At 44.6% G+C, this 26,294-nt stretch overlaps 9 protein-coding genes across 9 annotated transcripts; 5 read left to right on the top strand and 4 right to left on the bottom strand.

Annotated features, from left to right (window-relative positions):
* Positions 1–169: 169 nt before the first annotated feature.
* Positions 170–8,734, top strand: TOT_010000300 (predicted protein; the record flags this gene model as incomplete). The annotated part of the gene is made up of 3 exons (XM_009690838.1): positions 170–1,238; positions 1,470–1,558; positions 1,808–8,734. 3 exons carry the CDS (start codon positions 170–172, stop codon positions 8,732–8,734), a joined length of 8,085 nt encoding a protein of 2,694 aa, XP_009689133.1.
* A 131-nt stretch (positions 8,735–8,865) lies between these two features.
* Positions 8,866–9,836, top strand: TOT_010000299 (conserved hypothetical protein; the record flags this gene model as incomplete). The annotated part of the gene is made up of 3 exons (XM_009690837.1): positions 8,866–8,868; positions 9,055–9,379; positions 9,445–9,836. 3 exons carry the CDS (start codon positions 8,866–8,868, stop codon positions 9,834–9,836), a joined length of 720 nt encoding a protein of 239 aa, XP_009689132.1.
* Positions 9,837–10,151: 315 nt separating this feature from the next.
* On the bottom strand, positions 10,152–13,994 carry TOT_010001242 (conserved hypothetical protein; the record flags this gene model as incomplete). The annotated part of the gene is made up of 5 exons (XM_009690836.1): positions 10,152–11,184; positions 11,287–12,101; positions 12,246–13,159; positions 13,331–13,559; positions 13,725–13,994. 5 exons carry the CDS (start codon positions 13,992–13,994, stop codon positions 10,152–10,154), a joined length of 3,261 nt encoding a protein of 1,086 aa, XP_009689131.1.
* Positions 13,995–16,008: 2,014 nt separating this feature from the next.
* TOT_010000297 (tubulin subunit alpha) lies at positions 16,009–18,005 on the top strand (the record flags this gene model as incomplete). The annotated part of the gene is made up of 6 exons (XM_009690835.1): positions 16,009–16,070; positions 16,279–16,405; positions 16,565–17,080; positions 17,194–17,453; positions 17,562–17,915; positions 17,969–18,005. The coding sequence occupies 6 exons, from the start codon at positions 16,009–16,011 to the stop codon at positions 18,003–18,005; spliced, it is 1,356 nt and encodes a 451-aa protein (XP_009689130.1).
* A 21-nt stretch (positions 18,006–18,026) lies between these two features.
* Positions 18,027–18,444, bottom strand: TOT_010000296 (uncharacterized protein; the record flags this gene model as incomplete). Its single annotated transcript, XM_009690834.1, has 2 exons — positions 18,027–18,150; positions 18,179–18,444. 2 exons carry the CDS (start codon positions 18,442–18,444, stop codon positions 18,027–18,029), a joined length of 390 nt encoding a protein of 129 aa, XP_009689129.1.
* A 332-nt stretch (positions 18,445–18,776) lies between these two features.
* TOT_010000295 (conserved hypothetical protein) lies at positions 18,777–21,847 on the bottom strand (the record flags this gene model as incomplete). Its single annotated transcript, XM_009690833.1, has 5 exons — positions 18,777–18,900; positions 18,977–19,201; positions 19,591–19,908; positions 20,079–20,321; positions 20,454–21,847. The coding sequence occupies 5 exons, from the start codon at positions 21,845–21,847 to the stop codon at positions 18,777–18,779; spliced, it is 2,304 nt and encodes a 767-aa protein (XP_009689128.1).
* A 596-nt stretch (positions 21,848–22,443) lies between these two features.
* On the top strand, positions 22,444–23,040 carry TOT_010000294 (potential glutaredoxin; the record flags this gene model as incomplete). The annotated part of the gene is made up of 4 exons (XM_009690832.1): positions 22,444–22,749; positions 22,781–22,847; positions 22,882–22,943; positions 22,984–23,040. The coding sequence occupies 4 exons, from the start codon at positions 22,444–22,446 to the stop codon at positions 23,038–23,040; spliced, it is 492 nt and encodes a 163-aa protein (XP_009689127.1).
* A 330-nt stretch (positions 23,041–23,370) lies between these two features.
* TOT_010000293 (serine protease) lies at positions 23,371–25,748 on the top strand (the record flags this gene model as incomplete). The annotated part of the gene is made up of 8 exons (XM_009690831.1): positions 23,371–23,855; positions 23,934–24,020; positions 24,091–24,330; positions 24,472–24,737; positions 24,812–24,938; positions 24,980–25,082; positions 25,188–25,301; positions 25,389–25,748. The coding sequence occupies 8 exons, from the start codon at positions 23,371–23,373 to the stop codon at positions 25,746–25,748; spliced, it is 1,782 nt and encodes a 593-aa protein (XP_009689126.1).
* A 162-nt stretch (positions 25,749–25,910) lies between these two features.
* TOT_010000292 (hypothetical protein) lies at positions 25,911–26,275 on the bottom strand (the record flags this gene model as incomplete). Its single annotated transcript, XM_009690830.1, has 2 exons — positions 25,911–25,959; positions 25,986–26,275. The coding sequence occupies 2 exons, from the start codon at positions 26,273–26,275 to the stop codon at positions 25,911–25,913; spliced, it is 339 nt and encodes a 112-aa protein (XP_009689125.1).
* Positions 26,276–26,294: the final 19 nt, after the last annotated feature.

The raw sequence follows: 26,294 nt of genomic DNA, 5'->3' as shown, positions 1-26,294 counted from the left end.
TATTGTTTTAATGTTTTATGTGTTGTATTTTTTATGTATAATTGTATAGTTGTATTTATAAATTTATTTTATACAAGAAATGGGTTTTCTGTAAAATTTGCTGGAATTTTAACGTTTTGTATGATTTTGTATATAAATCAGCCAGTAAATTCACAAATACACAATAAATATGGAATTGAGTGATTCTGATTATGAAAATAATCCTGAGGATATAAAATATCAGCGGTTTCCAAGAAATCGCAGACCTACACAGCAGATTCCAGCAATGTCCCATATGAATCCACATCAGCCACCAAACAATGGACTAGGAACACAATTACAAAACACGAGTGTTTCTTTCGACTTAAACACGGGTGCTGGAGGAGGTTTTCCTCAGTTTTCAAGTTCCGACAATGGTACAATGAATGAAATGTTCCCAGCGCCAGATTCAGCTTCTAGTAACAAAAATCCAGTGTTCCCAGAGGGCTTGAGTAACATATCAAACACAAGTAGAAGTAACAACGAGGAACCGGACCAAAAGTATGAAATGGAGGACCCTAACAGAGTGGAGGAAGGCACAATGGACATGTTCAGATACGAGCCGGAGTCAATGATGGACAGTAAGAAGGAGTCGCTGACAGACTCGAAGCTGATGCAGCCGCGGAGAATGGGTCCAATGTTCCCATTCACACAACAAGTGCCGAAGGAAGGAGCAGGGAAAGATTTCTCAAAAGGGAAGGACTCGTCCAGAGATTTGGGGAAAAAGGAAGCGAAGCATAAACACACACAACAGAGAAGACAATCGGAGTCACAAGAAACATTTAAAGGAATAACAGCGTCAGTGGAACTGAGAGAGATATGCCAACTAGAGTCGTGGAAAGAGTTAGTGCAAAGAAACAAAGTGATGTACAAACAAGGAGATGTGTCAATAGAAGACAGCATAGAGATGGAAGAAGAGGAGGAAGAAGAAGGAGAAAACGAGGAACATGAAAAGTCGGAGCCAGAAGTACAAGACGCGGACAAGAAGAAGCACATAAGGAACCCGGAAACGTCATGGGCAGTTAACAGGTTCAGAGACATAAAGGAAACGGAGGGCCTATCAATGGAAATAAGACTGTTCACAGAAGAGGACCTGAAGAACAAGGACATGAAGGATTTGAAAAGGGCACTGAAGACGTTGGCGAAGCAGGAGACGAAGGTGTACCCATACCAGACTATCGACTATCCAACACAAATATCAAAACCATCAACCACGAAAGGTAAGGTGAATTATTGATAAAAAGATAGAAATGGTAGTGATATTAGGTTTTATAATGATAGTTGGTATTACTGTGAATAGTAGTCATATAATATATACATCTAATAGTTAGTTCAAGTGTGAATAGTTATAAACAGTTAATAGTAACAATTAACAGTAAATGGTAGCTGTTATTAGGTATAAGGTAAATGAACATGAATAAATGAAAGAAAAAAAATTAAATCATGTGTAGATTATTTATGGTATTCCGACACATCAGCAGAATCAGATAAAGAGGAAGGATTAAATACAGGAGTAAACGGTGAAGTGATCACGAAGAACGTTGAGAAATTTGACAAAGAATTAAAGGAACATAGAGAAACAAATATTGAAGATGAGTTGGAAATGGAAGGAATATTAGGAGAATTTGAAGAAGTAGAAGAAGAAGAGGAAAAAATGAGGGAAAAAGGAATAAATGTTGAACAAGGATATAATAAAAAGGTAGTAGATGTGAATGGAATGAAGAAGGAGATAGTAATGAGAGTGAAGAATGAAGAAGAAAGAGAAGAAGAGTATGATTTGAATGTGGAGTTGGAAAAGGTGTTGGAGTTGAATGATGAGCCTCAGCATATGACGAATGTAGAAACGGAGTTTGATGCAGATTTGTATAACACAGCAACACAAATGTCATTGGCATCAGCACTGGATGCAACGAGAAGAGAAGAAGATAGATATAAAATGTTCGGAGAGTTGGAGGAGTTAAATAGAGAATTTGACCTTAACGACTACAGATACGAGTGGTACAAGTACAGAAGTGGGTTGGAAGAGAAGCTGACAATATCGCATTTCATAGAGTTCGACCAGATTATGAAGAAGAAGTTTAAAATCAAAGTGAGTAGTTGGAAAGAAGATGAAAAGGAGGAGGAAAACGTAGGACAGGTGCAAAAGTTATACGCAGTAGCAGAAACGAATATGAAGCTGCTGATGCACTATGATCACCCAGAAGTGTCAAACATAGTTAACAGCCAAATCTATGACCTGAACACGTCGAAAGTACTGTACACCTTCGGAAACGAGGAGGAGCAAAAGACGCAAAAGGATGACCTGGTGGCACTGCTGGAAGAAGCAACAGGAGTTAATAGTACGGTAACCGCAGCAGGAACGAGTAGAGAAACGGGAGGACCGGCGAAGGAAAGTAAGGATAAGGAGCAGAAGGAAGTGAAGGAAGGAAAGGAAGTGGTGAAGGAGCTGGAAAAGGAGTTGGAAAAGGAACTGGGAAAAGAAGAAGAAGCACTCTTGACAGGGAAGGAAAGTGACGTGAGAAGGCAGTGGAGAAAGAGACTGCAAGGAATAGATAAGCAGAAGAGGCTGAAGCTGGTTAACCAGGGAGTTAGTCTGAGTTGTCTGGACAACGAGACTGCGCTGGAGTCGTCGAGAAACTACGACTTCGTATACGAGTTCGACGAAGTGGCGGCGATGTTTAGGACCTCGGATTACCTGGGGATACTGAACCACTCGTTCGACGCACACTACGCAGCCTCGAACCCGCACGACGTGGGACAGGACGACGAAGTGCTCAACAAGAGGGACCTGATACACACGAGAGTGGCGAGAAACATAGTGGGAATACTGCCGCTCGTGGGAAAGAACGCGAAGATACAGCTGGCAAGGTTCCATAGGATGGACTTCAGAACAGGAATGTTTAAAATGAGCGTAATTTACTACACGCACGACATCGAAAGAGAGCTGAGGAAAAGGAAGTACACGGACAAGAGTGAGTCGAAGAAGGAACAGGAGCCGGAGGGAGAGAGCGTCAGGCAGGTGTCGGCAGGGACGAACACATCGAGTTACCAGGGAGCAGAATCACTGTTGACGCAGACTACGCAGTCGATAGGCAGTGGTCTATCGCAGAATACACAATCCATGAGCGCAGTCTCATTACAAAACACACTGTCGATTGGCACTGGTCCATCACAAAACACACAATCCATGAGCGCAGTCTCATTACAAAACACACAGTCGCCCACCACTAACACGGTCCCACACACAGAAGACGGTGAAGGAGAGAAGGTTGGAATGGAGGAATACGGAAACGTGGATGGTAGAGGCCAAGCAAGTAGGAGGGAAGAGGAACTAAAAGCAGAGGAAACGAAGGAAGGTGCACCCGAGAGAAAGGAGGCAGGCGCTAACGGATATCAACCGACAGAAATGGGAGCATTAAACAGAGTAAATCAGACGGCAGGGATCAGTGACGTTAAACAATACGGGGCTCTGGAGGGAGCGCACAAAAAGGGGAAATCATATACGCCGCCGAACTACTGGGAAGAAGAGCTTGAGAAGGAGGGAGCAGGAGTGGAATGGGAAGTGTACACAGTGGAAAGGTCAGTGATCAACATGAACTTCAGAGAAGACGACATAGTGGAGGGAGTGCAGAACCACTGCAGCAACTACTTCGTCAACTCGGAAGACCTGAGTCTGGCGGACGACACGAAGCTGGTGCTGCTCGAGTACGTCGAAAAGTACCCGCTGCTCATGAATAACCTGGGGATGACGTCGCGAGTGGACACGTACATTAACACGAACGCAGGAGAGGGCATTTTCAAGCAGAGCCACAAGAAGGGGGTGCTCGGCAACGTGACCTACGCACAGGAGTACGAGCTGTTCGGAGTGCAGCACCGCCTGAAAAACAACGAGACGCAGAGCATCCTGGAAAACACGCTGTTTAGGGCGCCCATTTTCTACAGGACGTCGAACCCGAGGCACTACAGGCAGCCGGAGGCGCGCTTCGGGGACCGCGCGAGCGAGGAGTACGGCGCGGCCACGAGCAGCGGGTACAGCAGCATAAACTGGGACAGAGGCCTCGTGGACGGCGATTTCGCGCACCCCTACGACGAGACTGGCGCCGAAGCGCCCTCTGAGGAAAGCAGTGCCAGAAACACACACGAGGCTGGGACTGCAGATGACACACATGGGGAAGATGGCGGTGCTGGCAACAGCGTCAACACTCGGGGCGATAATAGCACTATAAGCAACACAAACTCTGCTGGTAGCAATAACAACACAAACTCTGCTGGTAGCAATAACAACACAAACTCTGCTAGTAGCAATAACAACACAAACTCTGCTAGTAGCAATAACAACACAAACTCTGCTAGTAGCAATAACAACACAAACTCTGCTAGTAGCAATAACAACACAAACTCTGCTAGTAGCAATAACAATGATGAAAAGGGAGAAAACGAGGAACCGGAGAAGGAAATAACGAGTGAAAAGACGACGATGTATGACTTCTTGCTGGTGAGAACAAAATTGACGTCAGTGGGAGCAGAATATAAGAACGGGAGTGTTAACGGAATGAGTACGAAGGCAAATAGTAGCGTAGTATTGAACGAAGGGAAGGAAATCATGAGGATAAGGTCGTTGGACGATAACCTGGTGCTGGGAGTAGTGGGACAGTGTGAGCCGAAGGTACTAATACATAACCCGAAGAGTAAAAGTTACACCGACGACAATAAGCTGCTGCTGAAAGCATGGGTGATCAAGATGGCAATGATGTACCCAGGATTGGACGTGAAGAAGCTGAAGAAGCTGGCGAGGAAGAAGTTCTACCCGCTGCTGCCGGACAAGGAGATAACAGCAGTGCTGAAGCAAATAGAAGCGACGGCAGTGTTCAGCACGAGGCCACAGGCACTGGAAAACACACTGCAGTCGACAATAAAGCCGGAAGTAATATGTTCGCTGGAAAGCACAAGAGCACAGAGGTTCAGGCTAAAGTCGCGAGGAATCACGCACCTGAAGAGCCACGACGGAATAGCCTCAGTGTCCTCAATACTGTCGCAGCAGGAAGTGCACTTCGCAAGCTCAATAGCACAGGCGACGAAGAAGCTGAATGAGCTTAAAAAGAGGTACTACACGAGAATGGCGACACTGAACGTGGACGAGGAGATCATCAAGGAAAAAATAAGGTACTTTAACCTGCCGATAAAAGAATACACACTGTACGGACACCCGCCGCTGACGAGCACAGAAATGGAGGAAGAAGGGCAGAAGGTAGAGTCAGGGAAAACAGATGAGATAAATAGGGACTATAAAGCTGTAGAAGGCAACGATGCGCATAGTAACTGTGAAGCCAAGGAAGCATATAAGTCAGATTTTGACGGAATGGAAGGAGTAAATGGGAGTGGCGGTAACATAGGCACTCTGGAAACGATTAACCTGGATGACATTGAGGACGGCCAATATCTAGATAACAGCACGGACGGCCATTACATAAACAACAACAATGACGGCCAATACCTAGATAACAACAATGACGGGCAATACCTAGATAACAACAATGACGGCCAATACCTAGATAACAGCAACGACGGCCAATACCGGGATATAGTAGGTGAAGTGACACAGCAGAGCGGCACAGGTGGAGTTAGCTATCGTAACGTCAATGACACAGAGCAAAAGGGTGAGGACGGCATTGACTCCACAAGGGAGAGGGGATCAATAAAACGCACAGGAGATGAAAGAAACGAGTCGAAAGTCAATTCGGAATATAAGAACTCGGAGTCAGTGAAGAAAGAAAGGGAGCATGAGAGGAGCGCGAAGAGAAGAAAGTTGAAAACGAAGGAGCGTAGTAGAAACAGAGGAAACATTAGTTCGAAAGTGGAGTACATAGAAAAGGAGCTTAAGCTGTCTAATTGGAACATAACGCACGACGTTAAAATGGTGCTCAAGGGAAACGGACAGTTCTCGTTGCACGGACTGGGAGACCCGTCTAACTCAGGCTTGGCACTGAGTCTGATCAAGAGACAAGTAAACACAGGAGGAAGCGCGTCGACGACAGGAAACGTGTACAACATGAGCCTGGTGGGACAAAGCAACGAGGACCTGAGGAAGCTGAGCATGGACGAGCTGTCGAAGAGACTGCAGCTCTACGGAGTGAGCGAGGCGATCATAAAGACGCTGCCGAGGTGGGACCAGGTGGCGCTGGTGAGGCAGTACAGAGACGGATACGGAGCAGCGAAAAACGTAGATGACCCGCTCAACAAGTTCAGAATACCGCCGCAGGAGTACAAAAATCAGCTCACGAAGATAATACAGAAGCAGAAAGAGTCACTGGCGCAAACAGCAATATACTCGCCGCTGAGTCTTAATAGACTTAACTCGCTGATGTCAGTGATGAAAATGGAAGAGGAGGAAGATAAGAAGAGCACAGAAACGAGGGGAGGAGAAGGAGCGAGTGAAAAGGAAGGATTCGGACGAGAGGAGCTGTACGACGAGCTGGAGAAGGAGCAGGAGGAGCTGAAGCTGCTGAAGGAGTCACTTAACCTGAAGAAAAAAATTGAGGACGTTATAGAAGATGAGAAGCTGATACCAGTGCCAGGACTTATGTGGCTGCGCCAGAGCAGAAAGACGCCCTCAGAGCCGTTCGGAAACGAAAGAGCAGTCTTCGTGTACGGAGAAAAGAACATAGCGAAGGTGCTGGAGTGGAGAAGCCAGTGCGCAAGAAGAAGAAAGACGCAAATCCCGGCGGAAACAGTGTTCGGAGTTAACATAGGAAAGAGAGTGTGCAGAAACTGCGGACAGCAAGGTCACATAGCCTCAAACCCGAAGTGCCCACTGTACGCAGGAGACAAGATGAAGCACGAACAGGCGTACCTGAAGCAGCAGCAGAAGAAGCAGGAGGTGGACCAGGACTCGAGCGACGACGGACTGATCACGAGCAGGGCAGCAGTGTCGAGGAACACGAAGGAGCACATCAAGAGTAACATGGGGGCGCTGAAGATGGCAGACTCGGACACGGAGGCCTCAGACCTGCACGTCCTCAGCGGAGACTCCTCGACGCAGCTGGGCCTCGACGGAAAGCACAGGAGCACAGGAGCGCTTCCTCAGCTGGCCTCGAAGAGAAGAAGAGGAGGAGAGGAGGCGAAGGACCAGAGCGAGTCCTCGAAGCTGAGCTCAGTGGACCTGAAGATAATAGCAAAAATACTGGCCACAGTAGAGAAGGAGGCGCGCTACAGGCCCTTCGTGGCGAGAGTGCCGGAGGCGATCGCGCCGAACTACTACGAGCTGATACAGAGGCCGATGTGGCTCTCGCTGCTTAAGTCGAGAGTGCGCTCGAAGGACTACGGGTCAGTGGAGGACCTGGTGAAGGACATCTTCCTGCTCGAAATCAACTGCAAAACCTACAACTCGGAGCACTCGCAGAACGCGTGGCTGAGAGGAGTGTCGCAAACGCTGGTCGACGACCTGTCAAACAGAATCAAGAACCACGTGCAAAACAAGGCCCACTGTAAAACGATCGACAGACTGCTGAGCGAGCACAAAGCAGGGTACAGAGGGTCCAAAAAGACGCAGCTGCAGAGTGCGCAGGGCACGAGTTTAGAGCCGGGTCAGCAGGAAATGGCGCCAGCGGCGGGACAGCAGGACCAGGCGAAGAACCTCGAGAAGCTTAACGAGCTGGTGAAGTTGGTGGAACAGGGGAAGCCGATAGAGCTGGAGCACCTGAAGGAGCTGAAGCAGATGATGCAGACGACACAGCAGTTACAGCAGTTACACCAGGGTCAGTATGGACAGCAGTTAAACCAGGGTCAACAGTTACAGAAGGAACAAGGACAGCTCGACACGGGCACGCAGCAGACGCAGAGGACCGACGTGAACGTGAGCAGCAGCACGGGGCAGCAAGGGGTAGGAGCAATGCCGGGACTGGCGAGTATGACGGACATAGGCAACATAGCCACAATGGGCTCGATGGACAGCGCGAGCGGCAGCATGACGCAGCCAGGCCTCGGAGCCATGGGATCAATGAGTGGCATGGGACCAATGGGAAGCATGGGCTCCATGGGAAGCATGGGCTCCATGGGAAGCATGAGTGGCATGAGTCAGACGGGCATGGGATCCATCGATCCGCTGAACCCAATGACAGGAGTCATGAGCACAATGGTTGGCGTGGGCGCCATGGCGAACATGGAAAACCTGATGAACATGGGAGAACAGATGACAAACATGACGCAGTACACAGGAGCCTATGGAAACTACAGCGGCCTGAACATATTCGACGGAGACATGGCCCAGTACGAAGCAAATATGGGACAGTATGACTCAAATATGGGCGAGTACGCACCAGGAGTGGGCGGCTACGAGGGAACCTACGAGCAGTTCGAAGCAGAGATGGGCCAGTTTGGAGGAGAAATGGGCGCAGAGTACGTGATCAAGGACGAGGAAATGATGAAGATGCAGATGTCACAGTACGGAGCCATGGGAGTCAGCGCGGAGGGAAACTACGGAACGGAGGAGGCAACTGCGAGTGGCGCCACGGAAAACGAAGCGGAAGGAGTGCTGGGACCAGAGGAAGTTTTTGAAAAAAATTCTGAGGAGGGGTTCGAGGAAGTCTTCGACGAAGTTCTTGAAAAGGGCTTTGAGCAGCGAAAAAACGGGGCCGCAGATAACAGTGTGTCGGCCAGCGCAGCCGACAGCGAAATGGGCAGCGTGGCCAACGATCAGGACGACAGCAGTGCAGTGTAGAGAAGAGCATGGAAAAGGAGGCGGAGAGTGAGTGAAAGAGCCGCCAAGAAAAAAGGGTGTCGAGGACGATAAAGTGGTGTCGCCGCGGGCACTACTAACACAGTTAATTCACTTACGATTTATAAATGTACATGGTAGCATAGATGAAATACATAAGTTTAGTATTGCTTGCAGCAGGTTAGTCCGATAACTCACAGAACGGTGTGTAGGCGCTGCCCTGGCAAACCAGGACATTACGGTGATCGACAGCCGCCAGGTACGAAAACTAGGGCCGTAGTGAACCGTGTTTCGCCCAAATAAGCCACTCATTCTCCTTTTAGAGCCCGAACGTCGAGGATTCCTTGGAGCGTGAGGAGGTCGTGGAGACCGACTACCCGTACTACACGGAGTGGTCCGAGAAGATGGGAAACTTCCACCCCAAGTCGCTGGTCAACTTGACAATCGACGCGAAGTCGACTGAGCTTTTCTACGAGAGCGTGACGAAGCAGCCGACTACGATCAAGGGCATGTTCTATACACAGTCGCGGGACGACTACCTCGGGGTCTTCGTGACCGTCAAGTCCCCAATCAGTAAGTGTCTGCGTCAGAATACATGTGCTTATTTATTTTTACCCCTGTCCGTTAAAAATCGCGCCAATGTCGGCAGTTGGTGCGCACACTGACCGGCCGCGGTCGCAGCCCAACCTTGTGCCCCTTAATCCGCTTTTTAGACGAGGTTCTGTACAGCCACGACGCCCCCGAGGGCTTCTTCTCTCTGGAGGCGAAGATGGTGGGAAACTACGAGATTGCGCTCACCAACTCCCACTGGATGACGCCCGTGTACGTCACGTTCGCCACGGGCACTGACGACCACTCGATCCTCAAGTCGGAGCACGTCGAGAACACGTTCAACCGCGTGAAGAAGCTCGAGGAGCACATTGACAACATTTACTCGCAGTTCCGCTACTTCTGGACCCACAACAACCGCCAGATGATCGCAACGAAGAAGGCGCAGGGCCGCCTGCTCCTCTACGCGGTTCTCCAGTTCTCAATCATCCTCATCTGCTCCGTCGTGTCGCTCTGGTACGTGAAGCGGAGCGTGTCGAACAAGAGGATTCTCTAAGTTTTGAGTTAATTGTACTAGTACTCCTTATACTCTAATACTATGTCGTTACTCTGTAATGCTATGTCGTTACTCTATAATGCTATGTCGTTACACTATTAGTACGCTTTCACCAACAGTAGTAGTACGCTCCCACCAACAGTATTGGTAACTCCTACGTACTCTAAATGGACTAAACTAGCTAACCAATACAGCGTGGACTAACAAAAACTAAGTAGACTAAATTACTAACCAATACAGCGTGGACTAACAAAAACTAAGTGGACGAGCTAACTAGCAGCAGTGGAGTGGCACGTAGATAAAATTTAAGCAAATTCACTTCGCGTGTCTCGATTGCATTAGGTTGTAAATGTTGTTGTACTTCTGGTTGCAGAGCACGTACTTGGCGTTGCGCAGCTTCCGCTGCGGAATCTTGTTCTCGGTGTACGTGTTTATCTTCTTCATGTTCACAATGCCGCAGAGCTTGCAGTAGGTCACGTGAGGCCTGAACTCGACGTAGTGCTTCAGCTTGTGCGCGATCTGCTCGAAGCAGATGAAGCGGTCTACCTCGAAGCCCGGGAGCACGTACAGACACTTGACGCCCGTGTAGAAGTCGGTGCTGTAGAGCGAGGGGCTGATGTACTGCTCGTGCTTGACCACCTTGAGCACGTGCAGCTTGCTCACGATGTCGCAGGGGTTGAAGAGCACGAGGCTGCCGCGCTTCACGAGGATCGAGGGCGAGTTGACTGAGAAGGTCGAGAACGAGGAGTAGTTTGTCTGCTTCTTCAGGTCCAGGCGCAGCTGCCTGTATACGAAGCCGTGGAAGATCGACCTGGTGTCCCTGCGGCTCACGAAGTCCTTCGACCACCAGAACTCCCACTCGATGCAGATCTTGATCACCTTGACCACGCAGAGGCGCTCCTGCAGCACTACGATGTACCAGCCCGAGTCGTCCCAGAGTCCGCACTCGAACCTGTGCCCGAAGTCCGGGACCTCGTCGATTGGCGAGGGCGGCTCTATTGAGACTGGGATCGAGTAGACGTTGTCCTGCACGCGCTCGAAGATCTCGTTCGGGATCGACTTGAAGTGCTGGAACATGTGGTAGATCAGCAGCTTAATTGCGACCTCCGGGTCGTCGCAGCGCAGCTGTATTCTAAACAGCGAGGCCACGTTTGCCAGGTACGCGTCCATGATCGACGCCAGACTTGCGTTTTCCAGCCCGCTCTTGGCCGCGGCCACTCCTCCGCCTGCTGAGTCTGCGGCCTTCTCACTCTCGATTTCGGGCGCCACGTTGCCGCCCATGCTCGCGCTCAGCGTGCTGTCTGCCGACGTGCTTGCGCTGTTGATTCCGATGACTCCTACGGCCAGACTCGACCCCAGGGTCCCTGCTGCCATACTTCCTGCTGCAGCAACACTCGCCGCCATGCTTCCTGCCGCTGAGTCCTGCTGCTCCGCTCCTTGCTTCTCCGACCCTTCGCTGCCCACGCTCACGTTAAGGTTGTACTGATTGTTCACGTAGAGCGAGTTGTAGTCGCGTGAGGCCGGCGCTCCCGTCCAGAGGTACGAGAGGTCGTAGCCGAATGTGTACTGAATTCCCGATGCCAGTGTCTTCAGGTCTTCCAGGCTGTTCGCGTTGTTGCAGAGCAGGCGCAGGAACGCCAGCAGCGTCACTAGAATCTCCAGGCGCTTCGAGAAGATCGACATGTACTCCTTCGCTCTGTTCAGCTCGTAGTAGTAGACCAGCCACGTTCCGAAGGGCACGTTCGGCTCCATCTCGATCAGGCGAATAACGTTCTTGCAAAAGAGCGACATTCCTCCGTAGTCGCTTCCGCTCTTGATGTGCGGGAACCTGCTCACGATGTCCATGACGCTCAGTCCCTTCGACAGGTTGAGGAAGCACTTTTCGAGCGAGCAGAGTATTCCGTACTCTCCTCTGGTGCCCTGCATTCGCTCCCAGAGCTGGCCTATTGAGCATCCTCCCGGCCACTCTCCTGCGAACATCTCTCTGTACGTCTCACTCATGTTCAGCTCGTCGTACTCCTCCTCCTCTTCCTCTTCCTCCTCCTTGTACTCGTACTCGTCGTACGCGCCGCCGTCGTGCGGGTAGCTTCCCACGTGGTTCACCGCCGAGCCCTGCTGACTGCTGTGGTTCGTCTGACTGCTGTTCGCGCCGAGACTCATGCCCGCTGCTGCCGCTGCTGCGTAGTTGTAGTTTGCCGTGTTAAAGGGCGTACTTCTCCTCGGATGAGCGGCCCCTGCTAAGTCGGAAGGCTGTGTCCCGTTGTCCTTCAGGTCTGGACTCGCCACTCCCTGCTTCCCTTCTTGTTCAGCGCCCGCTCCAGAGGTCGGTGCCTGTGCACTTTCGGCTGCGTCCGAGCTCAGAGCGACTTCGCCCGCGCTGACAGCGACGTGGGCTGCAGAGTTGCTCACGGAGCTGTCGGCGCTGTGGCTTCCTGCGTTCTCCAGGTTACTCAGCGCCGCGTTATCCGTGCTCGCCTGGTGTCCAAAGTGCGAGCTCAGGAACTCCAGGTTGCTGACTGCGCTAACCATCGTTGCGTCCAGCGAGTTGCAGAAGAGCGACATCCAGAGTATCGACGGGAACCCGCCCTCCTTCATCGTCGGGAGTCCTCGCACGAGCAGCCAGTGCTTTATTATACGCATCAGCGGGCGCACCATCGGGTGTTCGTCGATGTAGCTCTTGAAGAGCTCCGTGTGCAGCAGGGGGTAGAGCGTGTTCACTGATATGTCGCACAGCAGCCCGTTCTTCGTCTCTATGATCACGATTGGCACCTTCGCCGTTTCCACCAGCTTGATGTTCGAGTCTGCCAGCACCCAGATCGGGCACTTGTTGCGTTCCTTGAGCACGTGCTGCATGTTACTCAGCTCGTTGTACACCTTCTGCAGTATCACTCGGGGGTCTCCTCCGAACGCGTTACTCAGGAGCACTATGTCCAGGTCCGAGTTGCAGTGTGCGCTCGACCCCTCAGAGTAGTCGATGTCGATGTCGTACGCCGTAGAGCCCGTCAGGTGTACTATCGTGTCCTCTCCGAGGCAGTACTGCAGGAACCTTTTGACGCTGTCGAACAGCTGATTCTTCTCGCTTGTGCATTGTTCTCCTGGCGATATTGCGTTAATGATCGAGAAGAGCGTCTCCTCGCTTGACATCAGTATCGACCCTGCGATGTCTCCGATTGATCTCAGATTTTCGTTTTCGTATGCTATTGGTGCGTAACCTCCCTCCTCGTACTCGTTTTCACCTTCATCTACGTATTCTGTTTGCTGCTTTCCTTCAAACGTCGTTCCCCCTTCCTCAAAGGCTCCCTCATTTGCGCCACTCGCTGTGTCTGGTGCTTCTAATCCGTCCTTCTTGCCTGGTGCTTGATGAGGATCCTTATCGCTAGTTCCATCAGTTATTCGTTCTGTGGTTGCTCCCTCTGCTGTTACTTTATCGTTTTCTTCCCTTTCTGTCATTATTTCAGTCGTGACGTTGTGGTCGCTGCAGGAGCCGTGTTCACTCAACGCCTCCTGCTCGTATGATGTTCCTGAGTGTATCGACGGGGAAAACGCTTTGTGGTAGAATACGTAATTTACCCAGTTATCGAAGAGCTTAAAATCTAAATTGGTGTACATCAGTAGTGGCTTGTCGCAGGACGAGCAGTGCAGGCGCTCCAGATACTCTCCTGAGTCAGTCGCGCCCTCGCAGTTCGTAAGATCCGTTCCTTCACTCAGCACTGGCGAGTCTCGCTCTTGGAATCTCTTTCTTGTGTACAAGTTGCTGAATTTACCCACCAGTTCCCTGTCCACTTCCGCGTTGACTCCCGTCGGGGCATACGTTCCGTTTACTTCATGCTTATTTGCGTCGCCTGGGTCCGTTGCTTTGTGGGCTGCAAAGGCTCCTGGCGTTGCGACTGCCCTCATGGCCGCGTTGGCGTATGTTACATCTCCAAAATCTGCGTTGTGCTCTTTGCCAATTGTGACTTCTCTGTGAGTGGTATGGGCCATGTCCTTGTTATAGTGTGTATTGCTTGAATGTGTTGAGGTATGCGTCGTATTTGTTAGATGTGCTGAATAAGGGCGGCTGAAGGTTGAATATTGGTCAAAGTGTACGTTACATCTGCACGTGCAATATTCAAAAGGAGGTGGGTTACGGTGTGAAGTATCTCTATAGGTCCCATACATTTTAAATAAATTTTTTTGCATATAAATCAATCAATTTCTGAATTTAAAACAATTTTTTTATTTTTTATGTGTTAAAGCCTCTTGAAATCAATCAAATATTTATGTCAAGACTTCTAGTGGATACTATGGCGGTTTATCGGCACTTCCAAACAACAAATTCATGTTTACGAATTTAATTTACATCTTTTTTTTATTAAAGCATATGAAACTGAAGAAGTATGTTATTGTGAGTTTAAAATGTTATTTTCATTCTAATGTAGCGGATTAATCGTGTTATATCAGATCCCTAGAATATAAAACCTGTCTTACCTCAATATATATGCTATATGATAGTAGAACAAAGATTACAAGGCTGGAATCAATGTAAATATAACACGAAGCTGAATTGGGGTCAAAGATTAATATTCCAGGGTGGTTTTAAAATTTAGCCAAAAGCTTGAAAGTCAAAGCTACTGAAAGTTAAAATAGTCAAGAATCAAGTATTTATTTTTCCTATAAAATACAAAACTATCCGATTGATAAAAATTAATTCACCATATTTTTATCCTTCGAATTAATAAATTAGCCTGCTTCATTCAATATTCTAAATCATGTATTTTACAAAGCCTAATGTTTGTAGCTAATAATTGCCATTAGGTAAGTAAACTGCACCAATACAAAATATGTCAATTATGTTAACCTAATTTGTGGCTATATCAAAATTATCCATATATACTCACTCCCTTATAAAGCTATATAGACTAAATCCACAAAGAATCCCTGAAGAGAATGGAAACAAATTAAAGCTTCATTAGTGGAATGGCAATATATGGGTAGGGTCATACCTTCAGCTACATATTGTGCAATAATGCATAAACACTTAGATAATTTTTATTTATGATACTTTTTGTATATCGTTCCATCGGAACTTTTTGTCTACGTTTATAAACCTGAGAAGTATATAAATTAATTTCCTCCCTGTCTTTTATATTTATTTGTCACCACTTTTATTGTTAGTTTTAATAACGTATATATTGCACAAAATTTAATTAAAATATAGTAACTTGTTATATTATATAAAAATACATATGTGTATATAAATTAATTGATAGAATATCGTATTTTTCTCCAGATATTTTTAAATTGTTGTTTATTGATACTGTTATTTTATTTACATATTCCTAGGGGTTTATTAGCCATTATCATTTTCTATACACTTATTATAATTCTCTTGAATCATAATTTATGTAAAAATTTAAGGAATTTTGTTAATTAGTATGATGTATGAACAGTTTAGTAATTCGACATCATTCATTCAATATTTGTATCCAAAAATATTCTACCACTTTCAACATTATATAAAATATTATAATTGTTTATTTATCATATTTTGCCCTTTTAAAATGGTTGTGTCATTTGGATTAGTATGTTTTAGAATTTATGTGTGAATCGAATTTATGAGATAAGCAAATAGTTAATATGAGATGTATGTCTTTACAATGTTAAAAAAATAATTTCAATGTGTACAGACAATAAAATTATAAATATATGAATCGATCATAAAAATACATATTTATTTATTTTAAGACAATTTTTTGTATTAAATAAAACAAATATGTGATATTTTAGGATGGAGACATTTAATCAATCCATTAGCAGTCTTTTGAAAAAGTATATGAATTGTGGAATGAGTAAATATGTATAAATATAGATGTACGATGTATAAGAAAATCAATGTTTAGAATAATTTAAGTCTTAATTTGAAGTATGTGTTTATTGAATAAATTGTTTAAATTGTGTAAATACAAGATCTGCGTTGTATCAAAAAGAGACGCAAAGTCCAAAATCGAATTCCAAAATCATTATTTAAATACTCTTACATGATATTTTTCTAAATTTTAAAAGGACAAGTAAAAACAATAAAAATAATTTGGAATTGGTGATAAAAGGCTTCTCGATTTCAAAAGTAATAAGATTCCAGTGATCATAAGTTGTATCAAATTAAAAATATAATTACTAAATTGAAATCAAAAAAATGAGAGAAGTAATTGCAATTCACGTAGGCCAAGCAGGTGTACAAGTAGGAAGTTCAGTATGGTAAGACTTATAATAAAAAACTTGTGATTGAAATGTGATGCTAAGATTCCACACAATGCAACATTTTCAATTTTCTCTATATGTAACACATATTAATCGCAATGTTTTTATTATTAGTGAATATTAATTAAAAACATTGCTATATTTTAACAAGTGTTAAGATTTGAACTTACACACAAACGACAACTTACACTAATGTACAATATAGGGAGCTTTTTTGTATAGAGCACGGAATTAACCCTGATGGAACCGTGAAGCCAGAAGCCTCCAGTGGAAGGGAGGAGGATTCCGCGGCTTTCCACACCTTTTTCTCAGAATCCTCTTCAGGAAGACAGGTAATTACACTCTAACTTATAGTAACTAATTAAGGACTTAGTATTTGTAAACGCCCATAAAACTATTTACTAAGAACAGAAATTATGTATTCTGTGATTTATGACCTAGTAGTTTGAAAATGTGTACCCTATGACGCACAAATAATGACAATGTTGCAGGTCCCTAGATGCGTTTTCGTCGACCTGGAGCCATCAGTCATTGACACCGTAAAAAGAGGAACCTACGGGTCACTCTTTCACCCAGAGCAGCTGATTTCAGGAAAGGAGGATGCAGCGAACAACTTTGCACGCGGACACTACACGGTCGGACGCGATATCTTCTCTCCAGTTATGGACAGAATCCGCAAGCTGACAGACGCTTGCGATAGTGTGCAAGGATTCCTGTTCTTCTCATCAATTGGAGGAGGCACAGGATCGGGAACAGGAAGTCTGCTCCTCGAGAACATTGGCGCAGAGTTCGAGAGAAAGACGAAGCTGTCGTTTTGCATATGGCCCTCACCTCACGTATCAACTGCAGTGTTGGAACCGTACAACTCAGTGCTGACGACGCACTCGTTGTTGGAGAACTCAGATGTAGCAGTGGTGTTGGACAATGAAGCAATCTACAGCATCTGCAAGAACAATTTGGATATAGGGAGACCGACATACGAGAACTTGAACAAGATCATAGCACAGGTAATTGAAAATAAGTATATAGATAGAGACTAGTCATATACCTACGCGTTTACACGGCTAATGAGTTAATGAGCCATCTGACTATAACTTAAACTAATAAATTGCACACGTAGGTCATCTCCTCACTCACAACCTCGTTGAGATTCGACGGAGCTTTGAACGTCGACATGAACGAGTTCCAGACTAACTTGGTGCCGTACCCGAGAATCCACTTCATGCTTTCATCATACTCGCCAATTGTGAGCAAGAGGAAGGCGAGACACGAGCAGATGTCAGTGGCAGATATCACGTACTCAGCATTCGACCCTAAGTCAATGATGGCAGAGTGTGACCCTAGAACGGGATACTACATGTCCTGTTGTCTTATGTACAGGTACGTTAATCGTTAAATGCCACCAGTAGTTACATAGCTAGTAGAGTATCTCCAACTAAGCATCGGTAGTTTATAATAAGTAATACGCCTGCCACTAACAATTAACAGAGGTGACGTTGTGCCAAAGGATGTCAACTACGCCATTGCAGCAGTCAAGAACAAGAAGGCGGTCAAGTTCGTAGATTGGTCACCAACCGGATTCAAGTTCGGAATCAACTACCAGCCTCCGTGCGTGGTGCCTGGCGACGACATCTCCAAGCCATCCAGAGCAGTGTGCATGATCAGCAACTCCACGTCGATCCGCGAAGTCTTCACAAGAATGGACAAGAAGTTCGACCTGATGTACGCAAAGAGGGCATTCGTGCACTGGTACATGGGAGAGGGCATGGAGGAGTCCGAGTTCCAAGAAGCGCGCGAAGACGTAGCTGCACTCGAAAAGGACTACGAGGCAGCAGGAAACCAGTAATTTAATAATGGCTTCATGAGTATACGCGCTTACACACATTAGTTACGAGGAGTCCAGGGGTAAAGTGTTGCAAAAAACCCAAGTAAAATAAAAGTAAAAAATTAAACTCAGTAGTAGTTGTGTCGCTTTACATACTTGCGGTTGACGTGATAGAGGCCCTCGACGGCCACGTAGGTCATAAAAAAGGGCCATATCACCCACCAGAAGCCCTGAGAAACCTTAGCCCAGACCCTAAAAAAATGAGTAAACAAAAAATTACCTGGCTGGGGCCTGGTGAAAGACCGGGTAGATAAATTTTAGTTGGTGTGCCGATATTGAGTGCTGAAAGTAGCCCCCGTGCGCCGTTCTTCTGTTTTTCCAGAACATTTCGTCCTCAGGGGGGTACGGGTACTTGCCCAGCGGTTTCTGCTCATGCTTCCCAGTTATTCTCTTTAAAATTCTTGATGTGAAGTCGGCGTTGTCCCTGCCCAGGACAGAGAAGTACCTCTGGGTGGAGAAATATCGAAAGCCAGATTTAACAATCATTTATGAATAAACGTGTGGTTTAACTAAAAATATATATATACAGGCCAAGAACGGGAATGAAAGTTAACTATTCTGAGTTTCTGAAAAGAAATGGTCACAGGATAGGATGAATACTGTATTTATAGCAACGACATGAAATGGTGCTGTTTGAGTCCATTGAATAAAAAACTGGCAACAATAACCAATTTACATATAAAGTGTAAACAATTCCGTACACATACACTAATATGTTCCAAATATTAATAAAAAATTAAAATATGTGAGTGTTATTCATTAAGAGCCATGGCAATAATATGTGTTAAAATCATTCAGACAACTCTTAGTCTCCCTGTTCACAGTGAATAGCGATCTCTGTGAGTCCATTTGCTGAACCAGAGTGTAAACTTAGTTGCCAAGTACGTTCCAATGATGAAGGCCACTAGAATCCAGCCGGTTGCAAGAAACCTCGTTTTCATTCTACACAATCAATTTATCAGCCTAACTATGCAGATCTACGGTCTCTAATTTACGTTAAATACATGTGCACACTAACATTAGAAGCTTTTGTGCGAACGTCGGTCTAAAATACACGTGGGTGATTGCCTCCCTCCGTACCTCCTCCCGTTCCCTCTTAAAGTCCGTTACACTCTTACGGGCATCATTCCCGCCACTATCGAAAGCTCTGGAAGTTAACTTCGTGTTACTGTACGATTTAAAACTCCTTGTTGGCACTCTGGTAAAACCCAGGTACAGGGGCCTGTGAACACAGCTCAAATGCCTATAATACATCTGAGATAACAGTAAATAACTAAGGACAAATTGTGCGAGTTTATAGAGTGAAGTGTGGTTTAACAGATTAGTGGTGTTAGTAGGAATCGTACTCCCCTCTCACGTTGAACACCAGCTCATTACAAGTTACCAGTCCTTCCTTAACGCAAGGATAAACCTACAAGTAAGGCATTAGTAAATATGACTGGCGCTAGGCATTAGTGGTAATTATCAACGTTTTTAGTCATTACTTAGAATAAATGTCCCAAATAACTAGCATCTGTGTGTATATCAAAATCTAAGTGTACATACGACTTTATCTGTATCCATTGTAGGCATAAGTACCCATGCAAATGCGTGTTTAAATAAGTGTGCGTGTATATGTGCGTGTTTACATACGTGTACACACACATGAATGCATATAGTCTGTGTTCACCTACCGATTGTAACAAAAGTGAGTCCTTGCTTTTCGTCAGATGGTTTAACCTCTCTTTGAGCTCCATTATCTCTTTAGAAAAGTCGGAATAGTCAAACGACTTAGTTTCCGGCCTGCTGACCTTGTCGTAGTAGAATAAATGGTACGGCAGCAGTGTTGACAGCACCTCGTCCAGTGCGTACTTCTTCGTTCCTGCCTCATCGGTACACGTGAACTGTATATCGATCTTGGGCTGTTCTCCGATGACGTGCCTGCAGTCCTCCACCAAACAATTTTTAATCCTAATTAATCATATAAACTTGCCTTGTTACTATTTGTTCAAGGTTATGCTTTTCACTAATCGTAATCACTAATGTTACTATGGTTAACTAGCACCAATTGCAATAAAAATAATCACATTGCTGTTATAACTAACACTACTGGTAATATAACTATGGCTACGGCTGAGTACCTTTTGCGTTTATTGGAGTATGATTGTTGGAACGATTCCATCATCGAAGACGCAGACGATATTGTGCTTCTCTTCAGGTTCTTTAACATTTCGTTTTCCACCGTTATCTCCTCTACCACGTTGATTTTATGTGCCGCTTGTTCATTTCTCATGGTTGATAGCGCCTTCGGCGTCGGAGGGAAGAAGCGCGCGCTCGGCGTCAGGATGTTCGGGTTGATTTTCCTTATGGGCATCCAGTCCTTCCTCAGCGCCACGCTCACTGGGATGTTGCCCACCATGCTCGTCTGAGGCACTCCTGCCACGGCGTGTGGCTGTGCTGCTGGCGCGCCTCCCGATCCCATGGCCGTGCTTGCGCTAGATCCCAGGGCGCTGGACGCGTTGCTCGCGCTTTCGTTTGCTGCGTTCCCCATGTTCTGGTTTATGTACTGGTTGAAGTAGCTGGTGGGCAGGTTGTGGAACTGTGCGAGCGCGTTGTACTGCGAGAGCTGCTGCAGTCCTCTGTTTTTGTACTTGCTGTAGTTCGGGTCTGTTCTTATCGACGAGTGCAGGTCCGTTTTAAAGTAGAAGCCCTCTTCGTTATCGTTCCTCTTTCCGAGCTTCGCGTCCCTTCCCGAGGCGTCTGAGCCCATTTGTGAGCCCTCTGAGTTCTTCGGGGACGCTCCTTCGCTCATCTGCCTCGAGCCCTTCGGCACTGTCTTCAGGTTCTGCTTCGGGCGTGAGGTTTGTTTTTTTTGCTGCTGCTTTCTGTTTGACTCCATGCTGAGCATTGCTGTGGCCACCTCCTTGAATGAGAGTGAGGGCTTAAACATCGACGCGTTCGGCAGGTACGGTCTTTGGTATCCTATGTCTGGTGCGTCGGGCCTCGTGTCCCTGATGTACCTTCCATCCTGATAGTTGTGTTGCATGTACCCCGTTTCCATCTGGGTTCCCCTCGGGTCTCCCAGGCCGTATCCTCCTTCGTTCCCTCCGTACCCTTGCTGCGTGTGTCTTGCGTCTAAAGTAAAGTAGCCCTGCTGTGCGAAGATATCATTTGTGTTGTACCTCACGTCCTCTCCTGGGTACCTCATCCCGTCGTTTTGGCTATTCTGAGAGTATCCTTGTGCTGCGTACCTCATTTCCGGTTGAATTTGTCCTGGCTGCTTCGCCTCCGGCCTCATTACGTTGTACTTGACTTCATTATAGACTGGAATCGGTCTTCCTTCTGGTGTATTTCCTCCATAGTAGCCCATTTGCTGTGCAAAACTCATGTTTGCGTTGTTCGGGCTCATTCCCGTGTTTACATTTGGGCTTGTGTGTGGGTTAACGCTGGTGCCAGTTGAGTGTGTTTTTCCACCGGAACTCGGTCCGTGCATCATTTGTGTGTTGTACTCTTGCTTCATATAGTTTGCCATCCCTGTGTTTCTTGCCTGGTAGTAGTGCGGGTCTCTGTTATAGTATCCCATTTCTTTGTTGCTATATCCCATCTGCTGTTCGCTCTGGTACATAATCGGCGTCTGATCACTTTGACTTGCGTACTGATAGCTGTCGTACATTTGCTGATATGGCGTTTCATTCTGGCGGTTTTGGTAACTTATTGGTTCGCTGTTTTGTCCCTGGTGACTTTTATAGTTAATGTAGTTATGATCGTATTGTGAGTATTGCATACGTTCCTGGTTTGTGCCTCCCTGTGTATAATTTGCTTCTGGCTGTGTGTAATTCTGCCATTCCTGGCTCGACTGATAGTATTGAGAATCGGCCTTCTTATATGATTTGTGAATGTTGTCACCCATTTTATTAAATTAATTTACAGGAAATTTTCCAGTTCCAACAAATTATAGTACAAATTAAATACGACTATGTTAACATTCGTATTTGACATTATTACTGTTTATACTGCTGTAACAGAACACAACAAATTGGTTTAAAAAATAAAAGGTGTTTAATACATAATTGTATTTTTATTTAACACACACAAAGTACCATGTGTAGAGAGATTAGAATCCTTAAAAAGGAAGAAACATTAATAGAGGAACCACAACATGGTGAATAGTAAGAAAATAAAATGTACTTTGTTAAATTGAAAAGAGACTTTTTTTGAAAATACAACTGGTTTCAACTAAATCTGTGTCGGAATAAAATGGTTACTGTGAGTTGGAAAATATGTTATTTGAAAAAACAAAAAACTGTTCAAATAAATAAATAAAACAAATGACACACAAAACAAATTATAAATTAATATGATTTTTAAATAAAGGTGTTGTGGATTAAATGGAATAAACAAATTGAATGAATGTCTAGCATCCCCCATGAGTCGAAGGTCAAATAACAATTCACAAAAATTAATATAGGTTATTTGAAAAAACCAAAATTTGCAATTTATTTTTTAATGTTATTAACATCCTACCTCTTAAACCTAGCGATTTGTTTAGGTTTGAGTTCATTCAAAGCAGCTGATTCCTATTATTACAATCCGGGATATTACGATAACGTTTGGAACACTTATTCATTTGCACATCCTCCCAAAATGACAGAAAAAACACCAAAGGATTGGGTTACGGAACTTGTTAAGAAACACAAGGTCGTAGTCTTCTCAAAATCGTTAGTTTATTTTTTTTTAATAAGACGTTTTAGATACTGTCCTTATTGCACAAGGGCTAAAATGGCTCTAAATTCACTTAATCTGGATGATGTGGTACGTTTACTTGTTGTTCAAACTCTTTTAGCACGTCGAGGAATTGGATTCTCACCCACAAATGGACCAAGTGCAGGACTATTTGCAGGAACTAACTGGTATTTAAAATAATTTAATAATGTACGTATTTAGGAGCGAGAAGCGTCCCACGAGTTTTCGTTAACGGAGCTTTTTACGGAGATTCCTCAAAGACAGTAAGTCAACTTGTAAAATAGGTTTTAATAATCAATTCAGGTAGCAGATGTAGAAAATGGAAGTTTTATGACACATTTTAAGAAAACCGAGCTTTAAAATCATCTCTTAATTTGGTGTTCATCAATTAATTCATGTCATAGATCCATTAATTTATTTTATATGTTTTAAAATGACTTGTGGCAGATGCTTCTGTAAAGCAATAACGGACTTTATGTTGTTATCCCTTTTTCTGATCGTTGTGCTTTTAGTTGGCTGATTTCAGATCGACCTATGGGATTGTGTAATGTCGGAATCACAAAGTAATATTAGGGAAAACAACAAATCTTAAGTATTAAAACTAGTTTGTGTAATATAGAATATAAATGTTATTTAATAAACTAATATTGTATGTGTTATTAAGGACATATAGTTATATGTAATAGTAGAATGTCAGTTTTTATTTTGAAGAGTTGGAAATCGACACAAAAATTGTTTGAAACATCATTTAGAGGAACAAACGTATTCATTCAAAGGAAATTTAAAAGTAGTTTGTTGTACAGTAGTGATATAAGAAGCTTCCATAACACAAGGAAGTTTAGTTCAATCTTAGAAGTATATAGACCATATTTGCAAAGTAAAAGATGGAATTTTGCAAAGAAACAGTTTATTACAGCAAGATTTAATCATACACTAAAGGAATCGGGGAATGTGAACCTGAAAAATGTGAATAAAGTGAGGAATGAAGAAGGTCTAGAGGACAATAATTACTCACTTGAGTATTTAAATGATTTGGTGGGTTCAAACACACTCGGAGATAAAAATGCGCCATCATTTGCCGATTCATTCTCAAGCATAATGAAGCTATACTGCGACTCAACGGACCCGAACTACTCACAACCGTGGCAAATGAGAAAACAAATTAAAAGCATAGGGTAATGAGAATAGATAATGAGTATATATGTGTGTGTGTTTATGTGAATAAAAGTAGATGGAGTTATGTAATTATGTAGATCAGCATTCGCTATAAAGGATAGGTTAATACTGACAAACGCACATTGTGTGTCGTGGCAGAATCGCTGTCTAGTGAGAAAGCATGGGTAAGTAAACAAGTGCAAAGCACGAATGGATTAAGAGTAGAATAGTGGATAATTAATGGTAAATAAATAGGTCTACGGATAAGAAGTTGGCGAGAGTGGTGGCAGTGGGACACGAATGTGACTTGGCAGTGCTGACAGTGGACGACGAGGAATTTTGGAATGATGTGTACCCACTGGAGTTCGGAGAAACGCCATATCTGCACGACAGCGTGACAGTCCTGGGATACCCAACGGGAGGAGACAACCTGTGCATAACGTCAGGAGTGGTGAGTCGAGTGGACGTGACGACGTATTCACACTCAAACTCGAGGTACAATAGATTACAAATAGATATTGACTTGTACCACTTTTTAAAAAGTTAATTAGCACACTAAGTAGCACACTAAGAAAATAGGATATTAATGGACCTGTGAAAGGTTCAATGCCATTAATTCAATTAACGGCATTGTAGACTTTTGTGTGTACAAATAGACGCAGCAATAAACCCAGGGAACTCGGGAGGACCTGCCCTAAAGGCAGGAAAAGTAGTGGGAGTGGCATTCCAAGCATGCGACGAAGCTCAAAACATAGGATTCATAGTGCCCAGCGTAGTAGTAAAACAGTTTCTGCACCAAGTTATCCAGTTTAAGAGGTACAGCGGATTCGTTAATCTTGGAATCACGTATCAAGTGCTGACGAACCCAGACTTGAAGTCATACTTAACGAAGGAATCAAAGAGTAGGACGACTAGCTAGTAGTTGCTTACTATTGTAGTAAATAATAAATAGTAGTTAGTGATACGTGCTGACAAGTTTTAGATCTAAATGGAATACTAGTCTGTCAAAGAGATAATTCACTTAAGGGTAAAATAGAGCCGAATGATGTAATAATGAAAATAAATGGACATAAAATAGCAGATGATGGGACAGTGCACTTTAGGTAAGAAAACAAGTAAAACGATAACACGTGTAATGATGTAGAGGATCAGAGAGAGTACATTTGGCATACTCATTGACAAATAAATTCTGCGGTGAAGAGTGCGAATTGACAGTACTGAGAGATAATAAAGTTGAGGAAATAAAGGTATGGGATAGTGTATATAATTAGATAAATAACGCAAAATATATATGTCTGAAGAAGGATTATGTACACAAAGTAATATGAGTTGAAGTTGGCAAAAATGTGTAGATAAACCTGAATAAACCTAACTATTTGGTTCCGGAACACCAATGGGACGTCATGCCAAGATATTACATCTACGGAGGACTGGTATTTGTGCCACTCTCAATGGAATATTTGAAGGTAAACGGAGGAGTAGTAAAATGTAGTTACCGAAAATATGTCTACTAGTAATTCTAATTCAGTAAAAATATAATTAATTGAGCGTAGGATGAGTTCGGGAAAAAATTCTATGAAAGAGCACCCACGTCGTTGCTGAAGCCAATCTCGGATATATTTGCAGAGGAGGCGGGACAGGAAGTAGTAGTACTAAGTCAAATACTGGCTTCAGATTTGACAATAGGATACGACTTCAAAAACATAAGATTGACCTCAATAAATGACCTAAAAGTGTTGAACCTGAGTCACCTGGAGCACGTGCTCTTGAATGAGACGAAGAGTAAACGCTTCATAAGGTTTGAGTTTGAACAGGGAATAGTTATAGTGCTGGAAACTAAGAAGGTGCCGGACTACGAAGCACAGATTCTACACCAACACGCAATATCGTCACACAAATCGAGGGAACTCTGAAGCGATGAGTGTTAATGTTTAAAATATAATGTATGTAGAGCTAAGTGTGTAGTATAAAGTGAATAAATGTAAATGCGTAGAAGTGTGTATAAGTGGTGGCAAGACATTAGAAGTTGAAAGCGGAGCTCTGGAGGCTAGTAAATAGTCTTGATGAAAACGTCATTAACGCTCTTCCGAGGATTGTGAATTGATTTGTAAGTGGACTTGAGATCTATAGAATCCAAAATTGTAACAAACTCCCTCCTTAGGCTGTCGAGTTTGTCCTCAGGCGGCGGGTCCCTAGAGAGCCGAAACTTTGTGAAGTCGGCGATGACATGAGGAGGCATTTCGTCGTCGAAGCCTTCTTTAGCAGCGAAGGTTGGACCTAACTTTAAACAAGGACACATGAGTGCGTAAAATATTAAAGGAAGAAGCAGATGTGTAGCTGAATCAAAAAAGTAAGGATGCGGAAATTTGTAGTGTAATAATGTGCAAATTCCACAGTGAGAATATCGCAAAATGGAATCATTGGAAGTTTTTTGTACCATAGGTATTATTTAAGATTAT

This window comes from Theileria orientalis, chromosome 1 (assembly GCF_000740895.1).
Source record: "Theileria orientalis strain Shintoku DNA, chromosome 1, complete genome".
In the NCBI taxonomy this organism is placed as follows: domain Eukaryota; phylum Apicomplexa; class Aconoidasida; order Piroplasmida; family Theileriidae; genus Theileria; species Theileria orientalis.
The sequence above is the reverse complement of the archived record's forward strand: the minus strand, read 5'-3'. Positions and strand labels throughout refer to the sequence as shown.